This window comes from Geotrypetes seraphini, chromosome 12, assembly GCF_902459505.1.
Source record: "Geotrypetes seraphini chromosome 12, aGeoSer1.1, whole genome shotgun sequence".
Taxonomy (NCBI): Eukaryota; Metazoa; Chordata; class Amphibia; order Gymnophiona; family Dermophiidae; genus Geotrypetes; species Geotrypetes seraphini.
In genome coordinates, this window is record NC_047095.1 from 65,552,814 (window position 1) to 65,565,119 (window position 12,306).

At 43.2% G+C, this 12,306-nt stretch overlaps 1 protein-coding gene across 4 annotated transcripts in view; it reads left to right on the forward strand.

Moving 5' to 3' along the window:
- The first annotated feature begins 2,568 nt into the window (after nucleotides 1–2,568).
- The window catches only part of TAL1 (TAL bHLH transcription factor 1, erythroid differentiation factor), a 17,353-nt gene continuing 7,615 nt past the window's right edge, over nucleotides 2,569–12,306 (forward strand). The window contains exons 1-3 of one of the 4 annotated variants that reach the window (XM_033917051.1): nucleotides 2,569–2,708; nucleotides 6,497–6,904; nucleotides 7,709–7,821. In XM_033917051.1, coding sequence (XP_033772942.1) covers nucleotides 6,810–6,904; nucleotides 7,709–7,821 — 208 coding nt within the window. In that variant the 5' untranslated portion in view covers nucleotides 2,569–2,708; nucleotides 6,497–6,809. Of the gene's footprint in view, nucleotides 2,709–5,608; nucleotides 5,630–5,750; nucleotides 5,866–6,496; nucleotides 6,905–7,708; nucleotides 7,822–12,306 lie in introns of those variants that run through there. The other 3 variants (XM_033917054.1, XM_033917053.1, XM_033917052.1) reach the window with 3 other exon arrangements.

Genomic DNA, 12,306 nt, shown 5'->3' on the forward strand with positions numbered 1-12,306 from the left:
TTTATTGTTACTCTGATGCCTAAGCAGAAAATAAAATTACCTCCCCCCCCCCCCCAAAAAAAGGGAAAAATCCTGAACGTTTTCTGTGCAGCTGATGGGGGACTGGGAGGTGGGGCAGGGCCAGAAAGTCTCTGTCAAATCTTTCATTTTCTGTTTCAGTTCCTTTATCCTTAAAGAGAGCTGAACCGAGATGGTGGGGGGGGGGGACATTTTAAGCCCAATGTCTAATTTAAAGACACTAAATGCATTTCCTATGGCAGGTGGTGGCATCACATCCTGGAATAACAATGACTGCCTCTAACCCCGTGTTACGCTCACACCGGATGTGGCTGTTCGAGTCCTCCCCTTCCCCCTAGAGCTTCAAAAACATAAAACCACTCTGAAAAGCCATTCCCTGGAAAGCCATTGGTACAAAGTAAGACAGAAGACAGAATAAGCTGCTTTTTTGATGTGGTTAAACATAGACCACTGTGCCGTGCTTGTCAGTATTGGCAGCTTCTTTGGAAAGCTATGGAGGGGAGACCAGAGAGCAGACTGAGAATCATTTGGGTCTATAGGAGACCCAGTCAGGTTTTTAGGATCCTCAGAGTGAATGAACCCTAATATGTGCTATGTTGGATGGGTCAGACCAAAAGATCCATTGCTACAATTTATTATTTTTATAGAGCTGAAAGGCGTACCCAGCACTGTACATTTTACCATACACTAGTAGACAGTCCCTGCTCAGAAGAGCTTACAATCTAATTTAGACGGGACATTTCAGGGTTGGGGAGATTATGGTAGAGGAAATGATTTGGTGAGTCTAGGTATCTGACATTTTAACATACAATAGACCAGGGATCTCAAAGTCCCTCCTTGAGGGCCGCAATCCAGTCGGGTTTTCAGGATTTCCCCAATGAATATGCATGAGATCTATGTGCATGCACTGCTTTCAATGCATATTCATTGGGGAAATCCTGAAAACCCGACTGGATTACGGCCCTCTAGGAGGAACTTTGAGATCCCTGCAATAGATAGTCCCTGCTCAGAAGAGCTTACAATCTAATTTAGGACATTTCAGGGTTGGGGAGATTATAGTGGGTCTAGGTATCTGACAGCAGTGAGGGGGGAGTTAAGAGTTGAAGGCAGTTTCACAAAAAGGTGGGCTCCAGGAGTCCAGGCTCCTGTCTGTTGACAATGGCCAACTTCAATCAAGAAGAACCCAGCAAGATCTCAAGGGCTCGATCCATTCCTTAGCGCCTGCTCCTAGGGATATGCGCTGGCTTTTCCCAGTCTATTTGCTAATTATTTTTACATTTCTCCAATCCTCTTTTATGTCCGTTCCCCCCCCCCCCCAACACCTTTCTCCTGTTTGTTTCTCCTGATCGAGACCTCCAAAATACTGAAAGGAATCGACAAAATAGAGCAGAAAAAATTATTTACATTGTCCAATTTGACACGGACAAGAGGACACGGAATGAAGCTAAGGGGGGACAAGTTCAGGACAAATATCAGGAAGTTCTGCTTCAGGCAGAGAGTGGTGGACATCTGGAATGCTCTCCCAGAGGAGGTTATTGCGGAATCCACCGTTCTAGGATTTAAAAGCAAACTAGACGCACATCTCCTTACGAGAGGCATAGAGGGATATGGGTGACTAAAATTACGCCAGGTGTACACCTGGCAGGGCCTCCGCGTGTGCGGATCGCCGGATTTAATGGACCGAAGGTCTGATCCGGAGTTGGCAGTTCTTATGTTTTTAAATGAATATGCACAAAATGCAGTTGCACGTATACATTCGCTGCTCGAGGATTTCGTCTCATGCTGAAAATTCAGCTGGCCGTGGGGGGGTCACCTGGACAGGTTTGAGAAGCCGCGGCAGGAAAATAATATAGTGCAATTGATAACAGGAAACGAAAATGAATTGTCAAATAGATATCCTGCCTCCACATAAGTTGTAAGGGGGGGGGGGGAGGGAGGAAGCAGGGTTATTAGGAGTGGTATGGAGTTATTATATACTATATTTTTTTTATGGGGGGAGGGGGGGTCCGGTGGAGCAATATATAAATAAATAACTGAAATGAGACTATTTAAAATGTGGGGCTTCCCTTCCCCTCTTAAAGCAGAGAAATGCTTCTGTCTATTGCCTTCCTGCATTCACTTCAGTATCTGGGCCATTTATTTGGGCTTATTCAATTTAATTAAAGACTGAGTAGGTGTTCCATATTTAATAATCCCAAGAAAAAACACGACAATAACCTCCTACCGAAATAAAATACGGAATTACTATCGAAACGTGGGCAGTCATGGCGAATTTTATACTGCAAAGTCTTTTTTTTTTTTTAGCCTCAGCACAGACACATCAAAAAAAAAAAAAAGCCCCATAAAGGATGAATTCCAAAGTTATTCCTCTGCTTATATCCCTGCAATATTTTTCCGCTTTCCTTCGATAAAATTGCCCAATAATAATGAATCATTTCATAAATAATGGGTTTAGTGGCTTATCAGGGCAGGCGGGCCAGTGCTGCCTCCTTATCTCTGCTGGTCACATTGCACCAGTGTTCCCCTCTCCATACTAAATAGGATGCTGGACGTGATGGGGAATTAGATCCAGTTCCAGCAGAGCCACCCAGCACTCACACTATACCTTTAAAAAAACACACACACACACACAGAAGCTGTGAGTAGGCCACAAAATGGTGCCACTCACTTTTACCAATGAAAAGCAAATGGTGAGTAGTGAACTCTTCTTTTGTTTCAAGACTGAAGGATGAAAACTCGTTTTCTGAACCGGGGCTTCATTTTTTTTTTCTCTCCTACGGGAAATGCGCTCGTAAACGAATACAGAAAGCGGGTCTATGTATTATATATATTTAATCTCTGTACACATAGGCACAAATCTGGCATTTATTATGGTGTGTGTATGTGTTTCAAAGAAGGAAATCTGGTCTCTTATTTAACGGCGTGTTGTCTGAAAGGGGCTGTTGGCAATCGAACGAAAAAAACAAGTGGGTCCGGGAATTTTTTTTTTTTCTCCTTCTCAAATTTATTTTTTTACGAGGCGAAAAATGATACGTGTCCTGTAAATGGCCTTTTCGGGGGGGGGGGGCTGTATTCGCATACAGACTGAACAAGAGCATCGGTAAAACAGCTTTGCTTTTGATAGCTGGGGAGGACAAATTAAAGTTGGTGAAAACGATGAAGGTTAAACAGTGTGAGATTAAAAGAAGAACAACCCCGTTGCCCGAAACCACGCCAATGTGCCCGGGCTTATCTGGCACGAAATGGAATGCTCCGTCCATTCTTTTACGGCTAAATCAGTCCAAAATAGCAGAGACCGGAAAGTGACATTTAAACCAACGGAATCGAGTCTCATGCATAACCTTAAAGTGTTATTATGTACAGTTTGCAGAAAAAATGTGCTACGTTATAGAACACCCCCCTCCCCCCGTACACAGCTTGTAATGTGTGGAAGAACTACATTTAATATTTTTGCTAACATAAGAGGTCGGTCGGCTTCTCAATTAACACCTTCTGGGCTGTGAGTCATATTAGAAATGGCCAGGTCCAGATGCCGTCAGGTTATTTTTCTTTCTAAAATTTCCTGTTTGGGAGATAACAGGTTCGTTTCTACCCGGCGGACAGATAATTTAATGTTTACGGAAACACCCCCCCCCCCAAAAAAAAACAACAAACAAACAAACCCACTCATGAATATGTGTGTTCAGTAGTTATGTTTAAAAACACGACAATATAAACATTGTTTTTACATTTAAATAACCATTTAAAAATTATCTTTCCAATAGTCATAATCATGTAAAATACATAATCCAATAAAAAAGTATCTCGGTAATACATATTCGTTGTAAAGTCTCTTTACATAAAACCCGAAAATACTTTAAAATTTCACAAATGCAATGGGTCGGCCTTCGTTTTAATATTCGGGAAATTGTCAATCCCTGTCTCCCCCTCCCCGGCTCCAATATGATCAACCATTTTAAAGCGAGTTTTTGTCAATTGGGAGAAGTCCTTTTCAGATAGAAAACCTTCTAGATTTTGTGAAATTGTTGTGAAACGTTTATTTCCCCCATAATACAATCACCAAAATGCATGAATTCTGGCATGTAAAACACAGTGTGTATTAAATTTAAATCTATCTTTCTTTCTTTCTTTTTTTACATGTGTGAAACAAAAGCTTAATGTAACAATATTTATAAGGAGGGAGGTTTTTTTTATACCATAGGAGTCATAGTTCTTAAGTGGTATAGAAAAATTATAAATCAATAAAATGATGGGGTTGCTAAACCAATGGAAACTACCCCTCCTTGGGCATATTTAAGCATCTACAGAGCTCGGCCTTCTATAGTGCTTTTCAACCATTAAATATCTTTAGAATGCATTTTTCAACAGAAACAAAAACAACAACACAAAAAAAAAAAAAAGATGTAGAAAAAATGTTTTGTTATACGTGATCATATATCCCCGCCCAAATCCCCTGGAGCGGAGTTCCAGAACAGTATTTACATTACACAAGATACAAACATTTGTCGTATAGTGTAGATTACAAAGGTTATATAATCATCGAACGGATTTAGATTATTTCTACAAAGATTATGTGAGACAAGCCGATTAAGAACAGTTTTTTCCATTTTACAGGTTGCTAAGGACATGGGATTATGTAATAATAATTTCTCTGTGGAAGAGCCGGGCTAAAGCTGGCCCCTTAGCAGCTCATCTTCATAAGGTCTATATACCACAGAGAGCTCGATGAGCAAACCTACAGTATCCTGTAGGAAACATATGTTATGTGAGGGAAAGTGAATTAATATTGCTTTTATTGTACATTTGTGGGGTGGGGGTGTACGTGTGTCTTAATGGTGGGGGCCAGTGTTAAATAACACCATTAACGAGCTGCTTTGCATAATCGTGTTCCTATACTTTAATTTCATATACATTTAAAGACCGCCGGGTCGCTTCAGTCCTCCAGGCAGATAAAGGTTACCAGACAAGGTGTAGGCTGACCTTGGTGCGCTTCCACGAGAAAAGACAGGAAAGTGACGAAGTGGATAGACGAGTGTAGTTGGAAGCAATCTCTGAGCAGGTTGTTTGTAGATTGATTGATTGATTTATTTTTTTTTTCTTTCTTTCATTAAACTATGTGACAAATTGTGTCGCATTAGGAAAAAAATCTTCTATTGAAAAATCTATGCACTAATTTAACCTGTAAACTGTATATTATGGATATGGTATCAGATCCCTAGTGTGAATGGCGTTAGAATAAAAACTTGTATCAGGAAAAAAAAATTATATACTGTAAACTATGGCAAACTGTAACCTGTTAACTGTATATTGTGTATGTCGACCTGTGACCCATCCTGGGCTCTTTGGAGAGGACGGGGTGGGAAAACGAATTAATTGATAAATACATAATTACAATAAAGGGCTGCCACCTTGTACCCAGTGTGAAAGGACTCTTGCTCACAGCTGTTTCTGTTTTCTACAACACAGCAAATTTGGTCACCTTGAAAATATGAAGTAGCGCAAATGTTCTCTCAAAATTGCTCAAATACTTTTCAACTGACTCCCGAACAAAAAGTAATCCCCCCCTCCCCTCCCCTTGGAAGGAAGACTTCTGAAAGTTTCGTTTTTTGAAGTAATGCACGGCTTCCTTAGAACTGATTATATATTTTTTTTTTATGTAATGATTTCACTTTTGGGCAATTATATTTCTTTCGTTAAAATATATTAGTTGTACTTGAGGAATGTGCCTTGATGTTCAATCGACTGCGATGCGGGCCATTTTAAAATTGTAGGCACAGGCTGCGCAATTGCTCCAGAATGACTCGGCCATCGGTTCCTTCTTTATGTTTTCCTTTTGCGGCAGCTGAAGTAATTCTTGCAACTTCTTTCTGGTTTTTTTTTTTGTGTGTGTGTGCAAGAAAATAGGAGTGCACGTATCCCGCATTTTTACGAAGAGGTACACATTCACCAACCTTTGCTACACACTTATTGCGTAGCTTTGGCATTAATTTGCTCTTAAAACAAACGAAAAAAAGACGGGATACGATGCAAAATCATTTTATTTGACCTAAAGTGTAAGATGAAGAATAGGATTTGGGAACAACGTTTTGGGGTGGGGGGTGTTTCTTACCGTTCCTGCAGACCAGAAGCAATTTTCTGATTCTTATGAAATGACAATTGGACACCTTGTGGTCAATTTGATCCGACACAACTGATAGTGGGAAATAAAACAGAACTGGCACAATAGTTTTAAAATTGTGTGTGTGTGTGTGAAATAAATTGACGACTTCCTATTTAAGCTGGGTTGTTGATTGGTTTGTGTTGGTTTTTTTTTTTTTTTTAATCCAAGGTTTTAAAAAATGTTAAGGGATTTAAAGCAAGTTAAACGTATAAAACCCAGAATGTTGCACGAAATTTATTTATCACTAAAAATGTGGTGCTATTTGATTCAAAGAGAAAGTAGCACGGACTGGGCTGAACCACTTTTCCCTTTATGCAGGCCGGCAGAGTCTGCTAAGGTGCCCGGGGGCGAGAGGGTGGGCAGCGACCGCCCAGGATGATGGAAAGACTGAAAGGCGATCTACCCCTCCGGGAGCCACCCCCCAGCCCAGAGCCAGCGGACAGCAGCAGTGAGGAGAGCGAAGGGCCCCGGCCCGCCCCTCCCTAATGGCGTTCCCAAGGAGACGGGCCCCCCCTTCGGGATACCGGTGATCGAGTTGCTGCGGAGGGGGGGCTCCCTGCGCATAAAAAGCGATGAGGCGGGCGGAGAGGGAGCGCAGACGGTGCCAACCACCGAGCTGTGCAGACCCCCCATGGTGCAGCTGAGCCCCCCGTCCGCTTTGCCCCTTCAGCCGGCCGCCAGAGCCATGCTCTACACTCTGGGCCAGCCGCTGACCCCTGCCAACAGGTCTCGTTCGCTTTTTATGTCATCTCCCTTTATCTTTCCCCCCCCCCTTCTTTCCTTTCTGTTCTCCTTGTCTTTAATGTAATTTCTGTTTCGTCTTCTTTTTCTTTGTCCATCTTTTCTTTCTCTCTTCTATTCTCCTTAAAGGTGTTTTTTATTTTTTTAAATTCCTTAACTTATAATGTCATCTTCCTTTTATTTGCTGTTTTTCTCCTTAAATGTTTTTTTTTTTTAAATTTCTTTTTTACTCTCATTTGCTTTAAATATCATCTCTTCTATCTTGTTTTGTCTTTTCTTTCCATGTTCCATGTGCTCTTTTTTTTTCTCACTAAATTTTCCTCATTTCTTTGCTTTTCATTTTCCATCTTTTCTCCTTTGTTCTTTCCAGCCCTATCTTTTTTTATTCTCCTTGTCAATTCTGCTCTTTATGTTTACATTTTTGCTCGTTTCCATTTTCCTCTTGTTTCCTCCTGTGTATAGTTCCTTCTTTCTTTCCGTTTCCTTCCTCCCTTTACTTTTTATGAGCAGATGCAATCTGTGCTCTGTTTTCCATCCATCACCTTGTCTCCTTCACTGCGTCTGAGGCTTCCTGAAACTCATTACCTTGCATCACATTTTCCACTGTTGTGAGTTTTAAAGAATTTTCTATTTAACTCGTTTAATGCAGTAAAGGAAACTCCATTCCATACCCTGATTCTCCCATTGTCTCTCTTTCCTTTTCTGTTGCATTTGCATTCATTTCGCCTGCATCATTAACCCTTTTCTCAGCCATGTTCTAATGTCCTTGGATGTGTGAATGTGTTGCAGTGTGTACTACGAAGAGCCGGACGCTTTTCCCATGTTCAACAGCGGCGGCAGCAGAGTGAAACGGAGAGAGGGTCCTTACGAGACGGAGATCGTGGAAGGGGTCGGGCCCGGGGGTAGGTACCTTTGGCCTTTCTGCTCAAGTAGAAAAGGATGAGATGCTGTCTGGCTACGGTTTTGCCCAGTAGCTCTCTCAATTGCAAACCCGAGGGCTGCTATTTTTACAACAGGTGTAAACAAAACAGTTCTTTGCTGGAACTACCTGGGCTGGGCTGTAAGTAGGTCAGGGGTGTCAAAGTCCCTCCTCGAGGGCCGTAATCCAGTCGGGTTTTCAGGATTTCCCCAATGAATATGCATGAGATCTATTTGCATGCACTACTTTCATTGTATGTTTATAGACCTCATGCATATTCATTGGGGAAATCCTGAAAGCCCGACTGGATTACAGCCCTCGAGGAGGGACTTTGACACCCCTGAAGTAGGTGGAGGGTAATTTATTTTTATTTTATTTATTTATTCCCTTTTCTATGCCGTTCTCCTAGGGGAGCTCAGAACGGTTTACATGAATTTATTCAAGTACTCAAGCATTTTCCCTGTCTGTCCTGGTGGGCTCATAATCTATCTAGTGTACCTGGGGCAATGGGGGGATTAAGTGACTTACCCAAGGTCACAAGAAGCAGCATGGATTTGAACCCACAACCTCAGGGTGCTGAGACTGTAACTTTAACCACTGTGCCACACTCTCCCCATTCTCTGCTTGTTTGGGCTGAGAACTTTTCAGTGGCTCCTCCTATTGTGATGTCATAATGTCTCATTCCACCAATGCCTAAGAGCCAGCCTCATTGGTGATGTCACAATGGCTTGGTACTCAAGCATTTTTCCCTGTCTGTCCTAGTGGGCTCACAATCTATCTAATGTACCTGGGGCAATGGGGGGTTTAAGTGACTTACCCAAGGTCACAAGAAGCAGCATGGATTTGAACCCACAACCTCAGGGTGCTGAGGCTGTAGCTTTAACCACTGCGCCACACTCTCCCGCATGCTGTAGGCAATTTGTATATCATTCATTCTCATCCAGGAACTGCTATTTCAAAGAAAACTGCAAACCCAATGCAACAGCATTGTTCTTAAATTAGAGCAGAGATTATTATAGATATTTTCTGCTTGTCAGTGTATGGTTTAGTGCAGTGGTTCCCAACCCTGTCCTGGAGGACCCCCAGGCCAGCCGGGTTTTCAGGACAGCCCTAATGAATATGCATGGAGCAGATATGCATGCCTGGCACCTCCATTATATGCAGATCTCTCTCATGCATATTCATTAGGGCTGTCCTGAAAACCCGACTGGCTCGGTGGTCCTCCAGGACAGGGATGGGAACTACTGGTTTAGTGTGTTCACAGCTTGCAGAAATTTCTTGTGCTATGATGCTACACAGCTGGGGGCAGTTTTTATGATTTCATTGAGGCAAGGTGATCGGCTTCCTCAATGACATCCTCCAGGCTGCAGGTAGCGCTGTCGCTTCTCTTCTGGAGGAGCTGGAGCAAAATAAATTATGCACAGGAACAAATGTCCAGAGAGATGGCAGGAAGCTAATCTCCTTCTCCTCCCCTTATGCCCAAACCAGTTTAAAATCACTTTTGCAACAGGAGGGTGGGAGAGGGATCAAACTCAATATCTCCAAATATCTGGCCATTTGACAAAATAAGACCATTCATTTAAGCTGGAGGCCAATATTTACACAATAGGTGGGCACTAGGCCGAGGCTGAAGGAGACACCAACCACAACCAAGCATGAGTTAACGGTGCAGCGGTTTGAATAATGAGATCTGGGTGCCTCGGAACAGCTGAGTCCTGTGACCTACCTTTTTAACGAGTCAGAGCGCACGAAACATTTCCAGGATGCAGGAATGAGCTACACTGTAGAATCAGACTTTCCATTGCTTGATTCTTTTTAAAGCACCTCAGCGGCTGAGGGCACTTTATAAACTCAAGCATGCAATGCTAACCCCGCTTGTCTTTGCTGAGAACTCGTACACTGCCTTATTATTTCCTGCGTAAATGCAACACCTCACATAGGAGGAGGAAAAAAGGCCTCAGAAGCCACGGGGAGAAATACGACCCTGGAGCTGTGACGGAAGGCGCTACGTGTATACCCAGGCTCCCCTGCACACTTCGATCATGGGCCGCTGGAAAAACATTGCGTGACATTAGGGATTTTTATTCCGCCATTACCGTGCGGTTCAAGGCGGATTGCAGAAGAGGATTTCTGGACATGTCCAGAGGTGTTACAGAGTAGAGCGGGTTGCTTCAGAGGACTGAAATGTTTCATACAGTGTTGATTAAAACCTCGATTTATAAGCTCACACATTTATTGCGACATAAGCTTTTTGATGACAAGATCCTACTTCATGAAATGCATGGATTGCTGTCCAGGAAATGGGTTCGTCTGGGTCTTTATGCCACTCACAGCTACCCCTTCAGCTGTTTCTAACGTCCAAAGATGCTATCCACAATAATTGCAATTGATTGAAAACTGAGACTTAGGCAGCCTTAATATACGGATTGGATTGGATTGATTGCATTTCATATATCGCTTGAACGCAGGTATTAAGCGGTTCACAATCCTAAATATTGACCCCCGAGCTACTCGCTCTCTGTCCCGAACGGCCTCACAGTTGAAGAGAAGACATCACTAACATTATGGATATATTTAATAAGAGAGAGGAGAAGAAAGTACCCCATGGAAAGTAAAGAACATTGAAGGCAAACCTCCCCCCCCCCTGAAAAAAAAACCCAACCCCTCAAGATCCAAGAAAATGAGAGCTCCTTTTACAAAGGTGCGCTAAGCGTTTTAGCGTGCGCTAACCACGCACTAAACGCTAACGCGTGCATGTTAGTCTATGGACGCGTTAGCGGTTAGCACGCGTGTATATTTAGCAAGCGTAAAACGCATAGGACACCTTAGTAAAACCAGGGGGTGAGTGTTATAGTTCCATTCTAAGGAAAGGTAGAAGAGTTAAATTAACAATCTAAATTTTATAAATATCAAAAAGAGGAAAACGAGAGAGATTAAACATGAAACTAAAGTAAACTGTGGACGGTTTATAGGTCTGAGTTTTATTCCAGCCCAATAGTGGTTGATGGGCACTGAAGCCCCATTCGTTCATTCGTTTTTATAGCTCTTCCTCCCAGAACGGGTTACAAGTGATACATACAGAAAGGTGGCAAGACAAGTGAACGCAATGACAAGTGAGCGCAACTTCGCACTCAGTTGGCTTGCACTCACTTGTCTTGTGCTCGTGCATTTGACTATGAACACTTCACACTTAGCTGTCTTACGCTCACTTGTCTTGCGCTCACTTGTCTTGCGCTCACTTGTCTTGTGCTCGTGCATTTAACTATGAACCCTTCACGCTCAGCTGTCTTACGCTCACTTGTCTTGCGCTCACTTGTCTTGTGCTCGTGCATTTGACTATGAACCCTTCACGCTTAGCTGTCTTACGCTCACTTGTCTTGCGCTCACTTGTCTTGTGCTCGTGCATTTGACTATGAACACTTCACGCTTAGCTGTCTTGCGCTCACTGTCTTGTGCTCGTGCATTTGACTATGAACACTTCACGCTTAGCTGTCTTACGCTCACTTGTCTTGCGCTCACTTGTCTTGTGCTCGTGCATTTGACTATGAACACTTCACGCTTAGCTGTCTTGCGCTCACTTGTCTTGTGCTCGTGCATTTGACTATGAACACTTCACGCTTAGCTGTCTTATGCTCACTTGTCTTGCGCTCACTTGTCTTGTGCTCGTGCATTTGACTATGAACACTTCACGCTTAGCTGTCTTGCGCTCACTTGTCTTGTGCTCGTGCATTTGACTATGAACACTTCACGCTTAGCTGTCTTGCGCTCACTTGTCTTGCGCTCACTTGTCTTGTGCTCGTGCATTTGACTATGAACCCTTCGCGCTCAGCTGTCTTACGCTCACTTGTCTTGCGCTCACTTGTCTTGTGCTCATGCATTTGACTATGAACACTTCACGCTTAGCTGTCTTGCGCTCACTTGTCTTGCGCTCACTTGTCTTGTGCTCGTGCATTTGACTATGAACACTTCACGCTCAGCTGTCTTACGCTCACTTGTCTTGCGCTCACTTGTCTTGTGCTCGTGCATTTGACTATGAACACTTCACGCTTAGCTGTCTTGCGCTCACTTGTCTTGTGCTCGTGCATTTGACTATGAACACTTCATGCTTAGCTGTCTTATGCTCACTTGTCTTGCGCTCACTTGTCTTGTGCTCGTGCATTTGACTATGAACACTTCACGCTTAGCTGTCTTGCGCTCACTTGTCTTGTGCTCGTGCATTTGACTATGAACCCTTCACGCTCAGCTGTCTTACGCTCACTTGTCTTGCGCTCACTTGTCTTGTGCTCGTGCATTTGACTATGAACCCTTCGCGCTCAGCTGTCTTACGCTCACTTGTCTTGCGCTCACTTGTCTTGTGCTCATGCATTTGACTATGAACCCTTCACGCTCAGCTGTCTTACGCTCACTTGTCTTGTGCTCGTGCATTTGACTATGAACACTTCACGCTTAGCTGTCTTATGCTCACTTG